Source organism: Alexandromys fortis, unplaced genomic scaffold (genome assembly GCF_014885135.2).
Source record: "Alexandromys fortis isolate MF-2015 unplaced genomic scaffold, M_Fortis_MF-2015_v1.1 scaffold_99, whole genome shotgun sequence".
In the NCBI taxonomy this organism is placed as follows: domain Eukaryota; kingdom Metazoa; phylum Chordata; class Mammalia; order Rodentia; family Cricetidae; genus Alexandromys; species Alexandromys fortis.
In genome coordinates, this window is record NW_026067982.1 from 6,076,023 (window position 1) to 6,097,204 (window position 21,182).

General features: G+C 50.7%; 1 protein-coding gene across 2 annotated transcripts in view; it reads left to right on the forward strand.

Moving 5' to 3' along the window:
- Positions 1 to 1,147: 1,147 nt before the first annotated feature.
- Tbc1d9b (TBC1 domain family member 9B) overlaps positions 1,148 to 21,182 on the forward strand; it is a 38,585-nt gene continuing 18,550 nt past the window's right edge. For both annotated transcript variants that reach the window (XM_050158602.1, XM_050158603.1), the window contains exons 1-7: positions 1,148 to 1,346; positions 5,608 to 5,718; positions 10,822 to 10,940; positions 15,585 to 15,813; positions 16,721 to 16,979; positions 18,547 to 18,754; positions 20,164 to 20,376. In XM_050158602.1, coding sequence (XP_050014559.1) covers positions 1,229 to 1,346; positions 5,608 to 5,718; positions 10,822 to 10,940; positions 15,585 to 15,813; positions 16,721 to 16,979; positions 18,547 to 18,754; positions 20,164 to 20,376 — 1,257 coding nt within the window. In that variant the 5' untranslated portion in view covers positions 1,148 to 1,228. The remainder of the gene's footprint in view (positions 1,347 to 5,607; positions 5,719 to 10,821; positions 10,941 to 15,584; positions 15,814 to 16,720; positions 16,980 to 18,546; positions 18,755 to 20,163; positions 20,377 to 21,182) is intronic.

Genomic DNA, 21,182 nt, shown 5'->3' on the forward strand with positions numbered 1-21,182 from the left:
ATATGTGTGAGGTGATGAGTTTCGTTGTTTTCACGTGTGCATATTATACTCACGCACCCACGCAGTGATACAACTTGACAGACAGGCTAGCTGACTGATGTGGGCTGTGTCAGGATAAACCTGAGTATATTGTGCTTCGCAGTCTTAAGGAAAACCAGTCCCCATAGCTTGAAAGCTGACGGAGTCAGAATTTCAGAATTCATGCAGGCTGTCACCCATTACACCTGCTGCACCCAAGACCCTTGAATGCCAATGACAACCCAGCTCAGAGGGCCACCCATGCAGTTCTGGCCTTGCATGTATACAGCTCTCATGACTCTACTCCAGCAACAGGGATGACTGAGGCAGGGGGATCAAAGAGTCTGAGATCATCCACAGCTACACACAGAATTTGAAGTTAACCTAAAATATAGATATTAGAAACCCTGTTTTGAAGAAGACCCTAAAATTAGTTCACACCTCCCAGAATGAGTCTTTCACCATCCTGCCACATCCAGGTGACATGGGACATCTCGTACAGCTGTCTCCCTAGCCTTTACCAAAGTAAATATGGTTCACACCTGTTGTCCAGGCGGAGGCAAGAGCCCCTTGGAGTCAGAAACTGTCCTGTTCTAATTGCTTCACCGGGCTCTACTTGACAGAGCCCACAGTCGCTAATTTTGCCTCAAGGTTCAGTGGCAGGAGCCCTGGACTGGGATCTGAAGGATTTGTACTGTGAGTGATTGCCGCCTTCAGGCCAGGAGAGGGAAGAGCTGGGCTCTGCGCTCCTAGACCATAGTGCGGCTCGCTTATGCAAAAATGTGCCCAACGGTGACCCCAGCCTCCAGGCCACCCCAATCCATCTGTCAGATGGGGTGAGATTATTTATTTTCAAGGACAGCAGCTGCCTCAGAGCTTCCTGACAACTGGGTTCTTGAGGATTCCAACCTTAGACTTAAGCGTCAGAATTCCGAGGTTGACCGGGGGCTGCTAACCGTTTTCCAGACGTTTGCAACATTAACGCTCCTGGGCTGCACAGTAGGTCAAGAGCAAGTGATTCTCTCACCAACTAGACAGCGGTGGCGGGGCTGGGCGGGACTGCGAGCGTGGCCGCCAGGGGGCACCATCCTCCGGGACTGCGTCTCGACCCCGCCCCGGCCGCTCGGCTCCGCTCGGCTCCGCTCGGGCGCAGCGACGGCGGCGCGCGCTTCCGCCTCGCGGGCCCTGGCCCGGTGCGAGCGGCCCCGCGATGTGGCTCGGGCCGGAGGAGGTGCTGGTGGCTAATGCGTTGTGGGTGACGGAACGGGCCAACCCCTTCTTTGTGCTGCAGCGGCGCCGGGGCCACGGCAAGGGCGGCGGCCTCACGGGTGAGCGGGGCGCGGGCGGCCGGGCCTGTGCGCACCGGGCCTGGCGGGGCAGCAGGACGCGGCCAGCGGGCACGCGCAGCGGCGCGAGGGGTCGGAGGGCGGGCAGGGAGGATCGTCCCGGGACGGGAGGCACGGGAAGGGCAGCAGTGGTCTCCGGAAGACGTGTGCACACTCCTGCAGAGGGACTTAGCAGCCATAAGCGTGCAGAGCTCCCCTGCCTCTGCCTCAGTTTCTCAAAGTGCCTGTGAGGGACCAAGTGGCATAAACACACATTCTTTTGCCTGCTTCTTTAATCCCAATTCACCAAAGAATTGTCTCTTTATGAAGATCAAAGATGCCCTGACCTCTGTTCCTCTTCCTCCGGCTTCTCTTCACTTGGTGCCATCAGAGCTCCTGACCCATGGCTTATTTTTGCATATTTATCAGTATATATGAAGTCTCCCCCCCCCCCCCCCCACAGCCCAGATGCCCCTTGGGTGTCTGGGCACCACCACTCACACAGAAGCAGCTGGAGTGGGAGCCTCTGATGTTGTGTGACATGTGGGATTGTGAGAATCTCCTGAGCAGGTTTTATTCAAAGCCTCTTGTGCTCTAGGGCCCGTCAAGTATTACAGGAACAGGTCTGGCCCTTCAGGAGACTCCAGTGGGCCCTTCTGGGTACCAGATCCTTCTGTTTATAAAGCAAATTTTCCGTGAAAGGCCCCGATTTTCAGTGTGGCAGCTGCCAGCCCTGCCAGATGCAGCTTCTCATGGGTGCCATCAGCTGTCAGGCTCTCATGAGCCACACTTCTTAATGTGGAAGGGACTGTACCTTTCCCAAGGAAACTCAGTGTTCTTTTCCACAGTCAGGCTCCTTTCCAAAGAGAATCCTGGAGGTGGTACTGGACCTGTGTCCAGGACCCATTGTTTACAGACAGGTAGCAACTGTCCTGGACAGCCCAGTGACCAACCCTGGGAGCTACCACAAGGCCACTGAGGAACACAGGGCACCATGTGATAAGTCACTTCGGTTACATCATTCATCTGTCTGTATCCCCCAAGGCTGAGCTTCCAGAGCCCGGCCATTCTGTGAACTCCAGATCCCACTGAGGGAGATTTGTGCAGTAGCCACCTGTCGTGGCTATCATCCCATCACAGATGTCACAGACTCCTGACCACTGTCTCCCTGAGAGAGATCCATCAGTAGTGCAGATTTGTTCAGGCTTTTCAAAACCTGCCAGCCTAGAGAGATGGCTCAGGGGTTAAGGGCTGCAGGACCCAAGTTCAAATCCCAGCACCCACATGGTGGCTCACAGCCATCAGTAATTCCAGTTCTAGAGGATCCAGTGCCCTCTTCAGGCCTCCATAGCCAACAGACAAAAGCATGCAGACGCCACACCCATACGCAGAAGAAAGGATGAAATGAGCCACCCATGTGGTGCATGGGAGGAAGAGGCTGGTGGGTCAGTGAGTTTGAGGCAGCCTGGTCTGCAAAGTGAGTTCCAGGACTTCAGGGCTACATGAGAAACCCTGTCTAAAACAAAAGAAAGGAAATAACTTTTAAAAATAATAATAACTTGCCAGCCCAGACTTCTGAAGTTCTCATTACAGAGTGGGTGTAAGAAGGTGGTCAGCAGGTTAAAGGTGTCCGGTCCTGCAGTGTGGCTACACCAGCAATTTATCCTCCCAAGATAAGCGTTGTAAAAGAACGCTCCCAAGACCAAAAGAAAAGCCTCAGCATGGACACTGAAAAGTTTACTCCAGAGGCTGCAAAACCTTGAATGTGTCTTCTTCTTTTTTTTTTTTTTTTTTATTTTTTGGTTTTTCGAGATAGGGTTTCTCTGTGGCTTTTGGAGCCTGTCCTGGAACGAGCTCTGTAGACCAGGCTGGTCTCGAACTCACAGAGATCTGCCTGCCTCTGCCTCCTGAGTGCTGGGATTAAAGGCATGCACCACCATCGCCCGGCTTGAATGTGTCTTCTTTTGCTTTTGAGGTAGTCTTACTATTTAGCTCTGGCAGACCTGGAACTTGTTACGTAGACCAGGCTAGTCTTAAATTCACAGAGACCTGCCTGCCTCTGCTTCCTGAGTGTTAGGATTAAAGGTGTGCACCATTTAGCTGTAGTTTTTATACTGTGTGTGGAGGGGGGTGCAAGCGGGCTGAGCCCAGAAGTTGACGTGGGTGGGGGTCCACTGCTCTGGCTCTCCTCCGCCTTGTGTTTCCAGTCGGTTTGCTGGGCAACTCCCAGCACTAAGGTTGCAGACACAAGCTCCCACCCCCATCGTTATGCCGGTGCTGGGGATCCAAGCTCAGATCCTCCTGCCTACATAGTAGCCATTTTACCCACTGAGCCGTCTCCCCCATCCATAACTGCAATTAGAGTGACTTTTTTTTTCCATTTTAACATTTCAGTGAGACAGATGAGAAATCATCCATTGGATGTGTCTGTTTTGTAACCATTTATTAAAGACGGAGGGGGGGTCAGATGAAAAATGGTGGCAAAAACGTATTAAAGATGAATAGTAAAACCAATAGGAATTGTTTTGCGCACCAAGAAGACAGCAGCAGCGAATTCTCAGACCTTACCAGAGGCAGCAGTTCCCTTGAAAAGGGAGAAATCAGTTTCAAACAGGAACGACAGGCAGGGTTTTTTGATTGCTTCGTTATTTAAGTAATCAAGAAGAGTGGATCAGGCGGGCAGTGGAGAAGACAGGGGTTTTCTGCCGAAATGCCAGGAAGCAATGACATTGACCAAGAGCACTGCCACAAAGTGTGTCATCAGGCCAAAGGGTACGCAGGAAGGAGAACTTGAAATGCCCTGAAATGCTTCAGTTCCAGAAAAAAACAATTGTCTTCCAAAAGCTGATGGATTCTGAAAAATGTCCCGTTCAGCTGTGACTTTGAAGGCTGCCCAAGCCTTCCAGAATTGCCAAGTATAGAAGATCTACAATCTACGTCATCCCCTGGTTTGATATGGAAAGTGTTACAATGTCCTTGCTCTGGGAGGAACTGCTGGAGGGAAGGGGTATTCTTAAGAGATCTCTCTGGCAGTCAGGGCCAGCAAGTTGGCTCAGAGGATAACCATGCTTGCTGAGGAGGCCTGGAGACTTGACTTCCGTCCCCAGACCACCGTGGTGGCCGGAGAAAAGCACCTCCTGCAAGTTGTTCCCCGACCTCCTGGTGTGTGCCGTGGCACAAGTGTCCCTATGCGGTAGTGATAAAAATAAATTATAAAAGATAAACGTGTACGCCAGGTATAGTGACCCACTGGTGATCCTGGAACTCGTAAAGCAGAGGTGGGAGGATCCCGGGTATTTTTCTTAGTTCGTAATATGTTTTTTCGTTTTTAAGGAAATATTTGCTGCAGTGGTAGGTCGGTGCTAGGATGCCTGCCTAGCATGTGTAAACCCTGGGTTTGACACACACACACACATACACACACAAAGAAATGTTGGGGTGGAAGAGATGGCTCAATGGTTAAGAGCACTAACTGTTCTTTCGGAGGACCTGGGTTCAATTCCCAGCACCCACATAGCAGCTCACAGCTGTTTGTAATTCCAGTTTCAGGGGACCTGATACCCATGGCAAAACAGCAAAGCATATTTTTAAAAAGTTATTAGAAATTGTTTGTCTTAACACCTAATTTGAGGGCTGAGGATACATCTCAGTTGGTCGAGTGCTTCTTAGCATGCACAAAAGCTCGGTGTCCACCCCCAGCATCACATGAAGCAGGCATAGTGGCACATTTGAAAAAGGCCAACACGAGGGAGGGTTAGGGTGGGAGGATCAGTTCAGTCTAACTTGGTACCAAGTTCGAGGCCAGCCTGAGATTCTTGAGACCCTGTCTATAAATAAATAAAAACCTATATTTTGTATTTTCCTGCAAAAGACCCTCCAAGAATGGATTGAGCTTTGAGTCCTGTTAAGCATCTGCCACAGCCCGGCATGGTTGACAGAAACCTTTAACCCCAGCCCTTGGGAATCAGAGGCAGACAGATAGATCTTCATGAGTTCAAGGCCAGCTTGATCTACTTAGTAAGTTCCAGGCCAGCTAGGGCTGGATAGTGAAGGCCTGGGTCAAAAGTCCTCTGCTGCAAGTATTTCTGAGCCAAAAAAATAACAGATGCTTCCAGCAGAAGCAGGACGGAAGTTTTAAGCTTCTCTGGCAGGAAGCCTGTGAGGAGTCTGGCTGTGCAGCCCTGCTGAGGCTAGGCCTTCCTGTCTCAGGCCAGGCTTGGCCCCCTGGCCTCTCACCTTCCACCTCTCTCTGCCTTGCCCGTAGGTCTTCTCGTGGGCACCCTGGATGTGGTCCTGGACTCCAGTGCCCGAGTGGCCCCTTACCGCATCCTGCACCAGACCCAGGACTCACAGGTCTATTGGACGGTGGCCTGTGGTAAGTGCCCTGAGTCATGAGGTCACCCCTGGAGGGAGGGGACAGGAAACCTGCAGTCTTGTGTGGTGATGTCTACCAAGAGCCTTGTGATGCCCCTCATTCAGAGGAGCTCCTGGGGGCTTAGGCTTGGAGCTCACTAGAGTCCGTGTTCTCTTCCGCCTTGACTCAAGGGAGCTACAGCTGGGCCTCAGAGCTGGAAGAGTCAGCATTTTCAGACCCATTTCCTACTTGTACTCACTTGTAGCCTCCTTGGTGACACACTAGCATTTTGATGCTTTTACACGTGTGGTAAGGATGGCCTGGGTCCCCAGCTGGAGGTGGCTCAGGACGGCTCTTGGCCTTCTTATTTTGTCTCTCTACTGAAAACTTGCATGCACTCTCACTGGGGTGACATGTTTCCCCATCTTTCTGCTCTGTGTTGATTTCGCTGATGAGGATGAGCCCCATGGAGAGTGCTGGAGCAGGGCTTCCTCTCCTCCGTGCAGGAAGACTGGGTGCCCCCCACAGAAAGGACCTCCGAAGCTTGGGGAAGGTTGGGGTGCTCCTCAAAGAAAAAGGGCCTCAGAAACTTGTGGAAGTTTGGGATGCCCCTCACAGAAAGAGAGCCTCAGAAGCTTCTGGAAGATTGGGGTGCCCCTCACAGAAAGAGGGCCTCAGAAACTTGTGGAAGGTTGGGGTGCCCCTCACAGAAAGAGGGCCTCAGAAACTTGTGGAAGGTTGGGGTGCCCCTCACAGAAAGAGGGCCTCAAAAGCTTGTGGAAGGTTGGGGTGCGCCTCACAGAAAGGGTCTCAGAGAAGCTTGGGGAAGGCTGGAGTACTCCTTATAGAAAGAGGGCCTTGGAGAAGCTTGCCCAAGAATGAACCCCAATGCCATCCATCCAGTTCTTTTCAAAGCATCTTTAAATGGAAAACCACACGAGAGAAACCCATATATTGTTGAACTGATGAAGCACTTGAGACCACCACCTTGCATTAGCTTGGGGTAATGGTTGAGTCACCTCTGATTCAGTGTTTGCGGGACTTTGTAGCATATATCCACTAGGATTCTACTGTAGCTGCTGTGCTTAGATTAGATGGATGAATTGAGCCCACCTAAGCCTTGCAGAATGGCTAGTGTGTGCCAGTCATGCTGAAGAGGCTCAAGCATTCAGACATCACTACCTGAGTGTCAGGCACTCACCTGAACCTCCTCACAGGTACTTCAGTCTCCTCTCTGTTTTGAAGATGAGAAAACAATGCATGGTCCAGAGCAATCAAGTACCCTGTCTAGCATTACACAGGGTTACAGTTCAGGCCCAAGACACCTGCTCCTGTATCAGCCGATACCTCTCTGGTTACAAGCCATGCTGTTATTCCTTGGTGGCCTGGGAAAAGATAACAGATCTGTAAAGTTTGTGGATCTCAGCCAGCTGTGGTAGTACACGCCCATAATCTCAGGCTTGGATATGAGGATCGTGAATTTGAGAGCAGCTTGGGCGATTTAGTAAGCCTCTATCTTAAATAAACAGAAGCTAAGGGTACAGCATGGTGAGTACTTGTCTAGCCTCCTGAATCCCTGCATGTGGTCCCCAGCACCACACAAACCAGGCATGGTAGCACACACTTATAATCCCAGCCCTTGAGAGGTTCAGAAATTCTGTCATTCTTGGTCCCGTAGCAAGTTCAAGGTCAGCCTGGGCAGTATGAGACCTTGTTTCAAAAAATAAAAGCCAGGCAGTAGTGGTGCATGCCTTCAATCCCAGTACTCGGAAAGCAAAGGCAGATAGATCTCTGAGTTCGAGTCCAGCCTGGTTTATAGAGTGAGTTCCAGGACATCCAGAGCTACACAGAGAAATCCTGTCTCGATAGATAGATGATAGATAGATAGATAGATAGATAGATAGATAGATAGATAGATAGATAGATATAGATAGACAGACAGACAGACTGACTGACCCCGTCTAGATAGATAGACAGACCCTGTCTCGATAGATAGATAGATAGATAGATAGATAGATAGATAGATAGATAGATAGATAATAGATGGATAGATAGATGATAGATAGATAGACCCTGTCTCGATGATAGATAGATAGATAGATAGATAATAGATAGATAGACAGACAGATAGATAGATAAAGGACTAGTCGCTCAATGGTAGTTGTACAGCACTTGCCTAGCATGTGTGAGATGCTGGGTTGAAGCTCAGCGCAGGAAGTGGAAGTATGTAGCCCTCGAACTTGGACCCTGGCTTCAAGGTGGAGGTTAGAGGATTGAGGGATTAAAATCACAGGCAGGTGGCAACCTGGAAATAGTCCCTCTGCCCCAGGTATTACTGTAATTCCTCCTTGGCACCCTGAACAGCCGTGACCTGTGTCTGTGTGAGCAAGTAAACTGTGTGCCCAAGGCCAAGAGGAGCAACCCAGCAAGACCCCAGATCTCCTAGGGGCATTAGGAGCCTACAGGGATTACCTTTAGGAGATAGGGGTTCCTTGTAGAGTCTGTTCCACCCAAGTGGGGTCCGGGAAATTTATGTGCTAGGATCACAGATGCAGGCCATCCAATCCTGCTCTTTCCACGAGTTCAGGGAGCAATCATTCAGCTTGTATACCCAGTGCTCTTTCCCACTGAGCCATCTTCCCGCCCAACAGTTACAACATGGGCCTTGAAGAGCATCGTCTCTGCCTCAGTGTGTCCTTTCTCAGGGAGCATACAGAAAAAGGCCATGGCACCAGGGGCAGCGGCAGGGTAGGGGAGAGGAGAGGGGAGAGGAATGACAGCCCTTCAGTGCAGGAGGGACAACAGAGCCCTTCAGTGCAGCGGGGCCTGGTGCTAAGAAAAATCCTGCCCATGCTGCAGAACCCTAGTCCTTGGCTCACCCCATCCCCATCCCTGCCCTGGTCTCACCTGTGCCTCCTTCCCCCCACTGTCTCAGAAGCAGCTTGCCAACACCAGCTGTCCTGCTGGAACCTGCCCAGTGAATCCAGTCTCTCCCCTTGGTATTCAGGATGTCCAGCACCTGCCCACTGCCATTCCCAGACTCCTCCCCAGCCGTGCCCTGGTATGCAGCAACAGGCCCAGAGAACCTGTGGTTTCCCACAGCTCTCTGCTGGCTTCTGCAGTGTCCCTTCTGCTGCGTTGAGTACTCACCTAGATGTCACCTCCCCAGCTTCCTCAGACCCACACACCTCTTCCTGTTCCACTGGACTTGACCTGGCTGCCCCACTGCTTTTACATGGAAGTCTGCCTGGTCAGATGGGAACTCCTGAAGATGAGAGCAGCCAGGCAGCCTGGGCTTGCTGCGCGGCTCTGGTTAACGTGCTGAAACTCTGTCCCTCAGCGTCACACAGTAAGGCATCTCCGAGGGTTCTGAGAAGTGAGATCCGTAGGCCGTTCTGAAAACAGAGTGACACTCGGTAATCTGATTTGCTGCGGCGTTCTTTTTATCCCCAGTACCTGACAGAGATGGTGGAGTTTGTGTTCTTAATTTTAAATAAATGAGTTTCTCTTAACTGAACATACATATAAACATTTATAACCAAATTGCAAACAGACACAGACAGACAGAATGACAATTTCATCCACCTGAGGTCGCTGGGAATGTGTGCATAAAAGAAATGATCCCAAGGGCTGGCGAGATGGCTCTGTGGTTAGAGACCTGCTGCTCCTGAAGAGGACCCCGTTTGGTTTCCAGCACCCACGAGGTGGCCCACAACCATCTAAAACTCCAGTTCCAGGAGATCCAACCCCTTTTTCTGACCTCTAGGGTCACACAGGTGGTGTACACACGGGTAGGCAAACATTTCCACACTTACAATAATCTGGGCAGGGGTGGCCACGCCTTAAATTCCAGCACTTGGGAGGCAGAGGCAGGCGGACAGTCTGGTCTACAGAGTGAGTTGCCTGACAGCCAGGGCTACATGAGGAAACCCTGTCGCAAAAAAAAAAAAAATAATAATAATAATAATAATAAAATAAATCTAAATTTAAGAAAATGAAATGGAAAAAGGAAGAAAGAAAATGAAATGATACTAAGAGTTGCGTCATGTCGTTTAACTTCTGAATTTGAATGTGGGTTCTTGGCCCAAAACAGAAAAAAGCAGAAAGAAATACCTCTCTACCAACCAACCAGACCCTGGCCTCTAGGAGGTCGTAAGAGAAAGACAAACAGGAACGAAAATGGGGGAACTAAAAGGGGCTTGCAGGGAGACAGTTCCTTGTGACTCACTGAGTTGTCTAGTACTTCGGGCTCACGGCTTCCCGAGGGCAGCTTCCCGGAGGCCATCAAAGGAGAGGCTCCGCACTGTGGAATTTCATGTCTGGTTAGTGAGTTGTGAATAAGAAGCAGACAAACCATCTCTAGCAAAGGCCATCCAGGCTGCGGTGGAGCAGTGAGCTGGGCTGTGGGTGGGAGGGGTCAGGGTCACCTGCTCAGCTGCTACAAGAGTGTTGCCAATTAGAAAAGGGTGCCTTCTTCAGGGCTGGGGTGTGGCTCAGTAGTGAAGCATTTTCCCAAGATACCCTAGGTTGGTTCTATCTTCTGGTTCATCATGTGTGGGCATAGTTGCATTTCCTGCCAGGGTCCGCCCTAGCACAGCTAGGTTCCCTCCTCCCATCCTTGTAGTCACCTATTCTGAGAGGTTTTCCAGTATAGGCACTTCCTTTGCCTCCTAGGGCTGCTCCTCTCAGTCCTTGACAATCCCCAGCCTTTGGGAGTGTTGCTACACTGCCTTCTCCAAGGCCACTTACTTCCTCTGGACCTGCAGTGCTCAGGCTGACCCTGTGGTGGGGGAGGCCAGCAGGAGACGTGAGGTGGGCAGTACCCATATGCCTGCCCTGCAGAGATTCTGTCAGCTGGACAAAGAAGCTGGATGAGTTCACAAGCCTGTGGCCACATAGATTGTCTCTAGAAGGACAGGGATACAGAGCCGGGTGTCTTCCTTGGTGCTGAGGAGGAAGGGTCTGTAGTTCTGGCTTTCTGTGTTTATGGCCTCTGCTGTAATAGGAAGTTTAAGCAGGAAAGGTTAATCTGTATTGAAGACCGTGATCCCCCAAATAGAGAACCTGGGACCCACCTCTCCGCTTTGAGTCTTGAGACCTCATGATTTCATCTCACTCAACTAGGTTCCTCCCGCAAAGAGATCACCAAACACTGGGAATGGCTGGAAAACAACTTGCTTCAGACACTGTCCATCTTCGACAGCGAGGAAGACATCACCACCTTCGTCAAGGGCAAGATACACGTAAGGCTCACGTCCCCCTGACAGCCCTTGCTCCTTTTGTGGGGTGGTAGTCGCCACGCACAGTTGATGCTCGGTGTCTGTGGGCCATGCTTCTATGGCTCCAGCTGTGAGTTAGAAATACCTGAGGAAAAGAATTACATCTGCGCTGAACAGAGACTTCCATTGTCAATCTGCCGTCAGCGTCCAGCAGAGAGGAGCATTCCTGCTGCGCTGCATGCTGTAAGATGAGCTGAAGCGTGCGGGAGGGTGGGCACAGGCTGCACGGAAACCCTGTCCTTTTACAGAAGAAACTTAAACATACATAGATTCGTGTGTCTCTGGGTGTCCTAGAACCAGTGCCCTGAAGAGCTGTCCCGTCTTTAGACAGCCTGATGTGGGCTTTGTTCCCATTTCACAGGATGGAAACTGAATGGAAATGACTTCTACTGTTGTAGTTGGGATCGTGAATGTACCCAAAGGCCACGGGTTGACTGTTTTGTTTCTCAGCCCATGTTCCTATTAGAAATTGCTGGACTCCTTAGGAGATGGGAACTCACAGAAGGGAATTAGACGGATGGAGAGATGCCCTTGAGTGGGGCTATTGGGACCCTGGGCCCTTCTCCATTGCTTCTTGTCAGCACGAGGTGGTCAGACCTCTTTGGCTATGCCCTCTCCACCATGGCGTACTGTGCCATCGCAGTCTCAAAGCAACAGGGTGATGCGGTCATAGGCTGAAAATTCTGGATCCATCAGACATCATCTTTTAACCTTAGAGTTAAAAGGTACATACCAGCCAGGTGTGGTGGCGCATACCTTTAATCTCAGCACTTGAGAGGCAGAGGCAGGTGGATTTCTGTGAGTTCGAGGCCAGCCTGGTCTACAAAGTGAGTTCCAAGGCAGCTAGAGCTGTTATATAGAGAAACCCTGTCTTGAAAAACAAACAAACAAACAAACATCAACAAAAAGGCCCCTAGCTTTTTATGCAGCAATTCTTGGGGGATGCCCTGTGGTGTCGTCATTGAGGCAAAGTGATTGACACGTGTTGCTATGCTTTCTGCAGCCTCAATTAGCCCAAGCACTGAAAGCAGTGGCTCCCAGCTCCATAAGAGACCAATGCTCTTCCTTCCTCTGCAGTCTGGAAACAGTAATCTTGCAAGCACTTTCCAGTACTTTCTAAGTGCTTATTCTGCTCAGTGCATTATCTTCAGGGGACTTATTAAGTCATGTGTGGTATGCTTAATGGAATATTTTATAGCCAAGTAATGATTATGGAGCCAAACATGATAGCACACACCTGTGATCCCACCACTCAGGAGGCAAGTCGAAGCTTGTGAGTTCCAGACCAGCCGGGGCTGCATTGAGATTCCCAGGCAGACCCTTGCTGTGCAGAGTTTGACAGCGCAAAGTTGCTTTCAGCGAGTCTTGTGAATTCATCACATTGGAACACCGTAGACCTGGACAGACTGGACCGAGTTTCTTAGCTCTTCTGTGCACACACTGGGGTTCTAGGCAGGACCTGTTTTGTCTTACAGCTCCTGGGAAGCAGGCAAAGCCAAGCTGCTATTCTCCTGTTGAGGGGTAGTAGTAACGGTAGCAGCCTTATCAAATATCTTCTAAATGCTAGCCCTAACAGTCACATCAGCAGAACACTAACGTTTGGAATGACTTAGACCTCAAAGAAGAAAGGACATCAGTTCTCTTTTTGTTAACTGTAGCAAGTATAATCAGCTTATAAAGCTAAAAGGAATTTTGGGTTTTTTTGTTTTGTTTTGTTTTAATATACAGTTCAGGTGGGTTTTGCCCTGCGTTGGTACATCATGGTCCAAGTGTGTGACTGGGCAAAGCTGCTCAACTCACAGCCAAGACATGGAAGGGAATTAGGGTGCCCGTACCACCTCGGCTAGCCTAGAACTCACTATATAGACTACACTAGCTTCAAACTCACAGCCATCTGCCTGTGAGTCTGAGTGCCACCATGCCCAGCGATCCCTGTATCCTCATGAAGGCATGTCCCCGGTGACCAGAAGACCTCCCACTGGGTCCCACCTCTTTTGGGTCCACCACACCAACTCACAGTCGTGCTGGGAAGAGGATGAGGCCTCCAAGCAGCCTTTGGAGATCGCAGGATAGCCCATGGAAGTTAGGAAACAAAACTGAACAAGGGGGCTGGTAGTTGGCTTAGCAGGTAAAGCTCTCCCTTGTAAATGCAAGGATTGGAGTTCAAATCCCCTGTATCCATGTAAATGCTGAGTGGCCATGGCATCCTGCTGAAAATCCCAGGACCAGAAGGTGGAAGCAAGGATTCCCCTAAGCAAGCAGCCTAACGAGACTAGCCAGTCAGTGATTCTGGGCCCAAGACAAGTGTATAGGGCAGAAGGCAATCAGGAATGACACCTGGCAGCAACCGCCTGCCTCCACACACGTGCACACAGATACACACGTACACGCCCACACCTGTGAACATACAACAGAAAAGCCATCTGAATAATGGTTGAAATGCTATATACTGTAATTGGTGCAAGGCAGCACCAGTGCAGGGAAGGGACTTTTAAATGTTAGGGAAGACTAGGGTGACGTTAATGGGCCAGATGTCCTATTTAGGAAGTTAGAAACCAACTCCAGAGAAACCAGGAAGTTAGAAGGAAGTTGAAAGTCTAAAGCCAAAGCTAAATCCTTAAAAAAAAAAAAAAACCCCCGAGAATAAAAGAGTAGAGGAAGGATCCAGAAACAGACAGGACCCAGGGTGAAGAGAGCCTCCAGCAACCTGCATGGGAGAGGGAGTGTGAAGAGGAAAGCAGGGGGGCCCTTTGGGAAGAAGGAATGGCAGAAACAGCTGTGGGACTTGGTAGGAGGCATGACTTGGCCTACCCTCGAATATAGCTTACTCATATGGAGAATGGAAAAGGAAGGAAGATGTACTGACTGGTTTTGAGTCAGAGAAGGAGAAGCCTCAATTGAGGAAATGCCTCCATGAGATCCAGCCATTGTGCATTTTCTTAATTATGATCAGTGGGGGAGGGCCCAACCCCTGGTGGATGGTGCCATGCCTAGGTTCTATAAAAAAGCAGGCAGAGCAAGCCAGCATAAGCAAGTCAGTAAGCAGCTCCCCTCCATGGCCTCTGCATCATCTCCTGCCTCCAGGTTCCTCCCCTGCTTGAGTTCCTGTGCTGACTTCCTTTGGTCATGGACAGCAGTGAGGAAGTGTAAGCTAAACAAACCCTTTCCTCTACAAGTTGCTTTTGGGTCATTGTGTTTTGTTGCAGCAATAGAAACCCTAAGACAGACACCTAGGCCCTGAGAGGTGGTGCAGCTGGGAAAGTCACTTGCTATGCAAGCCCAGCAACCCGAGTTCTACGGCTGGAACCCGCATGGGTAGTAGGAAAGAACCAACTCCCCAAAGTTGTTCTTACGTACCTGTGCACACACACCATGCACACGTACACACATACATAATAAGTGGAAATCTGATCCTGATAATTTAACCTAAATAACTATATTTAAAAACAACTAAGTCAGCCATTTAAAAATCTACCCTGTGATTTTGACAGGTAAGGAAGGACTGGTACTCTGAGCAGAGACTGGGGAGCTGTCGAAGTCACAGGGCTGCTAACTCCAGTGGGGAAGTCAGAGGGCAAGGCAGAGGGACTGTTGTCAGCCTCCACTCCCTGCTCATAGGTCTCCTGGGCGCTCCCCAGAGGGAGGGAGTGTTAGCTTCCAGCCGAAACCTAGGAAGGGGGCCGTCAGGGAGACTGCCTGGAACTCCAGCTCCAGGGAATCCATCACCCTCTCCTAGCCTCCATCGGCACTGCTACACATGGCAAACATTCACACACACGAATAACAAGTCTTTAAAAAAAGAAAATGTCAGGGCTGGAGAAATGACTCAGAGGTTAAGAGTACTGATTACTCTTCCAGAGGTTCTGAGTTCAATTCCCAGCAACTTCATGGTGACTCACAACCATCTGTAATAGGATCTGATGCTCCCTTCTGACATGCAGGCATACATAAAACACACTCATACATAAAATATAAATAAATGTCATAATGAAACCCACTCCTTTGTAAGCTAATGTTGAAAATTAACTGAGGGCCAGGAATGTGGCTCAGAGTACGGCTGAGCATGCATAAGGCTCTAGGTTTGATCCTAGCCCCACCTAAGCCAAGTGTGTGGCAGATGCCTGTAATCTCAGCATTTGGGCCATAAGACAGAGGATTGGGTTTACCTACATGGAGAGTTTGAAGTCAGCCTAGACTGTTTGAGACTCCCCAACACCCCCCTCAAAAATTGTTTGAGGGGATTTAGAGATGAGACGGTCCTGGAACTCACTCTGTAGACCAGACTGGCCTCGAACTCACAGAGATCCACCTGCCTCTGTCTCCCAAGTGCTGGGATTATAGGCATGTACCACCACCACTCTGCCTAATTTTCTTTTTTTTGGGGGGGGGTTTCCAGACAGGGTTTCTCTGTATAGCTTTGGAGACTGCCCTGGAACTCACTCTGTAGATCCGCCTGCCTCTGCCTCCCGAGTGCTGAGGTTTAAAAGCATGTGCCTCCACCACCTCAATTGACTACATAAGTCCTGGATTATGGGTTCCTGGCCTCTCCGCTCCTTTCTGGGACTGCTCCAACAGGTGCAGTGGCCAAAGCCCTGTTGTCCCCTGTAGGGTATCATTGCCGAAGAGAATAAGAACCTGCAGCCCCAGGGGGATGAGGACCCTGGGAAATTTAAGGAGGCGGAGCTAAAGATGCGGAAGCAGTTTGGCATGCCGGAGGGCGAGAAGCTGGTCAACTACTACTCCTGTAGCTTCTGGAAGGGCCGAGTGCCACGGCAGGGCTGGCTCTACCTGACCGTCAACCACCTGTGCTTCTACTCCTTCCTGCTGGGGAAGGAAGGTAAGGGGGCGGAAGGCACACCTTCATCTAGTTCCCCGCCCATACGCAGCTCCCCTACACCCTTGCTTCCCTAAATTCACTGCCTCTCCAAAGCGCCCACATTCCTAGTGCATCCCCTTCATCTCTATACCCAGATCTTTTGTCTCCCCAAACCTCGGTGCCACCTAACGTGATGAGCGCACCCAGGCAACACCTGCTCCTGGCAGCGCTGCATCCACACCCACTGTTGCTGTTGCAGTAACTGAGGCCTCCTGCTTTTCACTTCCGGTGTTGTGCCCAGTGGCACAGCTTCCTCAAGTGCTTTTAGATGTTGTAGAGCCTCAGGAATAGGCCACTCTCACCTACCACAGGTGTCTCCCTGCAGAATACCCTGACCTCAGGAGGCAAGCCGCAATCTCAGTGTAACTCAGTTCCCCCGCTGTTGCTGTCACCCCAGAAGGAACTTCCAAGTCTACCGCTAATTTGATTGGCAGGTGTCAACACTAGTTCCTGAGCCCACCTCCCTCCCTGCCCTCCTTGACCTCCGTTTGCCCCAACTGTTGAGACTGCAGTGGCCAGTCTCCTCCTCTGTGGAGGCTGATACCCTTTTCTCTGCCAATCTTACCATGTTGAGATTCGGTTCCTACCCCAGTAAGGACCCTTGGGGCCAGAGTCTTAGCTAGTTCTCTGCGTATTTGCACCTTTTCCTCCTCATCCACATGGGGCAAACATTCACGAAGGTTGGGCTTGGAGCAACATGAACCCAACCCCGAGGGGCTGGTGTCTCCTCGTGGATCACGTATCTCACTTAGTATGACTAGGCTCAGAGTGGAGGGATGGAAGCAGTCCAGGGGAGGCTCTGGAAGGGAGCGGGAGTCTCACCTTGTCCACTTGTAATGGATGCTGTGTTTGTCCCTGTTGTTATCAGTGAGTCTGGTGGTACAGTGGGTGGATGTCACACGCCTAGAGAAGAATGCCACTCTGCTCTTCCCCGAGAGCATACGTGTGGACACGCGGGACCAGGAACTGTTCTTCTCCATGTTCCTTAACATCGGTGAGACCTTCAAGCTCATGGAACAGCTGGCCAACCTGGCCATGCGGCAGCTGCTGGACAGTGAAGGCTTCATGGAGGACAAGGCCCTGCCTCGGCCCATCCGGCCGCATAAGAACATCTCAGCTCTAAAGCGGTACGCCACCCTCCCAAGGAATGGGGAGATCCCGCACCAGTGAAAATGGTTCCCTTGGGCTAGATCTACTAACATTGCCCGGTGTCCAGCACATGTCCTCCCAGGCCCGCTACTTAGGAAAGAAGCCACAGACAGACCATGATAGTATTGTATTGGGAGAGCCACGAATACCACCATTGGGAGGAAGCTCCTTATGCAGGGAGTAGTTTTACCATCTCTTGGTCTCAGATCAGGACTGGGGTTACAGAGCCGTCATTCCTGTGATGGGTGTGCGTGTGTCCTCAGGCCCAAAGCTAGCAAAGGAGACCGGCCCCATGTAGAGCTGGGGTCACTGCCCTTCTGCCCCTACGCATGGCTGAAGAATGGATCAAGGTGACCAGCTCCGCATTCTATTTGGGCCTCAGGTTTTAGCCTCACAGGAAACACACTCATTTGACTCCGATTGCAGAGGTTTTCTGGGCTCCACAGTCAGGGTAAGCGTTCCTGGACTCCACACTGGTGTTTGGAGACCTCATCTCAGTTAGATTACTTCCTAGGCTACATCGCTTCACCAGGTGTAGGCCTACCATCCACCTTCCAGGTCAGGATGTTGTGCAGGTTGTCACTCCTGATGGGAGTGACAAGGTAACCATCTAGAAAGATAAGAAGCCGCACTGGAACTTGGCAGGCAGTGAGTCTGACTATGTGCCAGACTCTAGTTAGGGGACCAGAAGCTCAAAGCAGATATGAAGCTCTCTTGGTGGTCTGGAGAGATGGCTGGGGGTAAGAGCACTGGCTACTCTTCCTGAGGACCCGGGTTCAATTCCCAGCACCCACATGGAAGCATACAACTGTCTGTACTTCTGGATCCAGGAGATCTGACACCTTTATAAGATTGCACAGGGCGGTGGTGGCGCACACCTTTAATCCCAGCACTCGGGAGGCAGAGGCAGGTGGATCTCTGGGAGTTCGAGGCCAGCCTGGTCTACAAGAGCTAGTGCCAGGACAGGCTCCAAAGCTACAGAGAAACCCTGTCTCGAAAAACTAAAAAAAAAAAAAAAAAGAATACACATAAAATAGCTGGGTGGTGGTAGCACACACCTTTAATCCCAGCACTCATAGGCAGGTGGCTCTCTGTGAGTTCACGGCCAGCCTGGTCTACAAGAGCTAGTTCCAGGACAGGCTCCAAAGCTACAGAGAAACCCTGTCTCAAAACAAACAAACAACAACAACAAAAAAAAAAAACACAGATGAGGCCACTGTTCACAGCCATCAGACATCTCTGCTCAGAGAGAGCCAACGTACATTTGGGATTCAGCTCTTCTGCTCCTTGCTGGGGTATCTTGTCTGGGTTTCAAGGTGGGGTTAGCTCTTCCCTGGGGTCAAGAAGTAGCCTCGAAGCAAATTCCAGGACAGCCAGAACTATTACACAGAGAAATCCTTCTCAAAAAAAAAAAAAAAAAAAAAATTCCCTTGAGTTCCAATTCCCAGGCATGACTTGCTCACTAGAAAACCCCAGAGATCTGGAATCCACTGTGAAACTGAGAAAATATTTGCCCTACTCCAGCTTCCCACTTTGTTTCCTCAGAGACCTGGACGCCCGAGCCAAGAACGAGTGCTACAGGGCCACGTTCCGGCTTCCCAAAGACGAGCGGCTGGATGGCCACACAGGCTGCACTCTGTGGACACCGTTTAACAAGCTGCACATCCCCGGCCAGATGTTCATCTCCAATAACTACATCTGCTTTGCCAGCAAGGAGGAAGACGCGTGCCGTCTCATCATACCTCTGAGGGAGGTGAGCACCTCTGGCCTGCATAGAGCTCTGCAGTCCGTCAGGATGGACGCTGGCCCATCCTCCCAGCACATCCAGGGGGCCCACAGGGCAGCTCCATGATTCATGCTGTGGGCATATCCTTCAGGCCTTCCCTTTGCTAAGTGACACTCTGCCATCCATTGCCCAGGGAGAAGCAGTCACCTTGGTTCTGCTCCCTGGATTTTGTGTTCCAAAAGTGATGTCCTGTCAGGACTCCCTCCCAAGTCTATCTCTGTCTCCAAGGCCTCCTCAGGAAAGTCCCGACCACATCCAATCCTCCTCCCAGTGTAGCCAGAAAAATTGGAGATGCCAGGCAGAGTTAGTGGTGCCCTGCCTAGGCTCCTCCAGCATCTTCTCCCTGTGCTCAGGAAACCCCCAACTACCTCTTGTGACCTCAGAATACCATCTGGCCTTCTCAGGCCTCCACACACCACAGACTGCATGTGGCCACTCACACCTGCACACATACACACACACAGATCTGTTCCTACATATACCCATATATCCACCACACATTCACCTATATGCACTCCACACACTTTCACACATGTAAAACCCATATATGTCTCACACATGTGCATGTACATATGAATGCATATGTACACGTTCAGATACTTTTTTACTCAACACATGTAAATGCTGCACAAACCCCATTTAGAGACAGACACAGCCCACCCTGCTCCATCTGTTCTAGCTCCTGCACCCTCCACTCCATCCCAGGCACCTCTCACGGTGGTGCTTGTCCCCTCTGTCCTGCCTCTCGCCCAGCTCCTTACCTGATGAGACCAGGTCACAGCTCAGTCTCTGCCTCTCTAGAGACACCGTTAGTAACAAGCGTGACTGCCTGGCCTTCCTTGTTGCCAACATTGACCCCTGCTGACCAGGCCTAGCCTGTGTGCCCATTGTTTGCCCCCTGCTGGAGCTGGGCTGCGCTCACTGCAGGCTGAAATCTGCCCCACGTCTGTGCACCTGTGCTGCTCTTTCTACGCATTGCAGTTGGAGCCAAGCTTTGCAGAAGCTGCCAGAAAGTGTTCCCTGGCAGGGGCTGTGGGCAGCCTTGCAGTTGAGGGGCCGCTCACATGTTTTAGAGGGCACAGCTATGAGTTATCTTTTAAAAGCCAGTAGGGACAGCAGCTGTGCTAAGCATTTATGTTTTTCATTGTCGTCTCCACAGAGGCCATGCAAGGCCATGGCGCTCACCCTTCTGTGACACGAGAAACTGAGACTTGGCAAGTATCTTGCACAGAATCACAAGTGCCCATGGCAGGAACCTAATCCAGTTGGGCCACTCAGTGCCCCATTGCACTGTGCCCAGGAGAGGGCGCCCTAAGGCCACTGTGGTTCAGCATCCTAAGACACAGACACCCCAAAACATTCTTTCACTGCCTTAGGTGACCATTGTGGAAAAAGCTGACAGCTCCAGCGTCCTGCCCAGCCCTCTGTCTATCAGCACCAAGAGTAAAATGACCTTTCTGTTTGCCAACCTGAAAGACCGGGACTTTCTGGTTCAGAGGATCTCTGACTTCCTCCAGAAAACTCCGTCTAAGCAGCTAGGCGGCAACACTGGGGGAGCAAAGGCCAGCATTGTGGACCCAGGCCCAGAGGTAAGGAAGGAACAGAAGGGTCAAATCCACATGAAGAGCCTCCAAGTGCCCTCATCCGCTCTCCCCTGAGCCCAGCCCTGTGGTGCATGCTGTGGGAGCCATGCTGGAGGGAGACTCACAGCCCCTGTGTTCTATAGAGAACAAAACAGTTCCACTACATAGAGGTACCTGAACCAAGTGGAATATTCCTCTAATCCTAACACTTCATAGGCTGAGATAGGAAGATCACAAGTTCAAGGCCAGCCCAGAGAACTGGTAAGACCCTGTCTGAAAAAACCAAGGACTAGGAATACAGCTTGCACATGGCCCTAGGTTCCATCTCCGGCATCACCAGAAAGGAAGGAAGGAAGGTGGTAGTACTGCCCCACCTTCACAGGACTCCATACCTCGAGTGACAGGGCCAGAGCAAGTCAAACCTTTCCTGAGCACTCATCATGGCTTCATCTCCGTGGTATTTCATATCCAGCTGCCCTTCCAGGCACCATGCATAGGACAGTGACCAAGTTAGACAAAACACACGCTCTAATGCTCAGCATGGCAGCGGATTTGTAATCCCAGAACCTGGAAGGCAAATATAAGATCACCACAAGCAGGGGGCTGGAGAGATGGCTCAGCGGTTAAGAGCATTGCCTGCTCTTCCAAAGGTCCTGAGTTCAATTCCCAGCAACCACATGGTGGTCCACAACCATCTGTATTGAGGTCTGGTGCCCTCTTCTGGCTAACTCCATACAAAATAAATAAATAAATAAATAGATAGATAGATAGATAGATAGATAGATAGATAGATAGATAAATAAATATTTAAA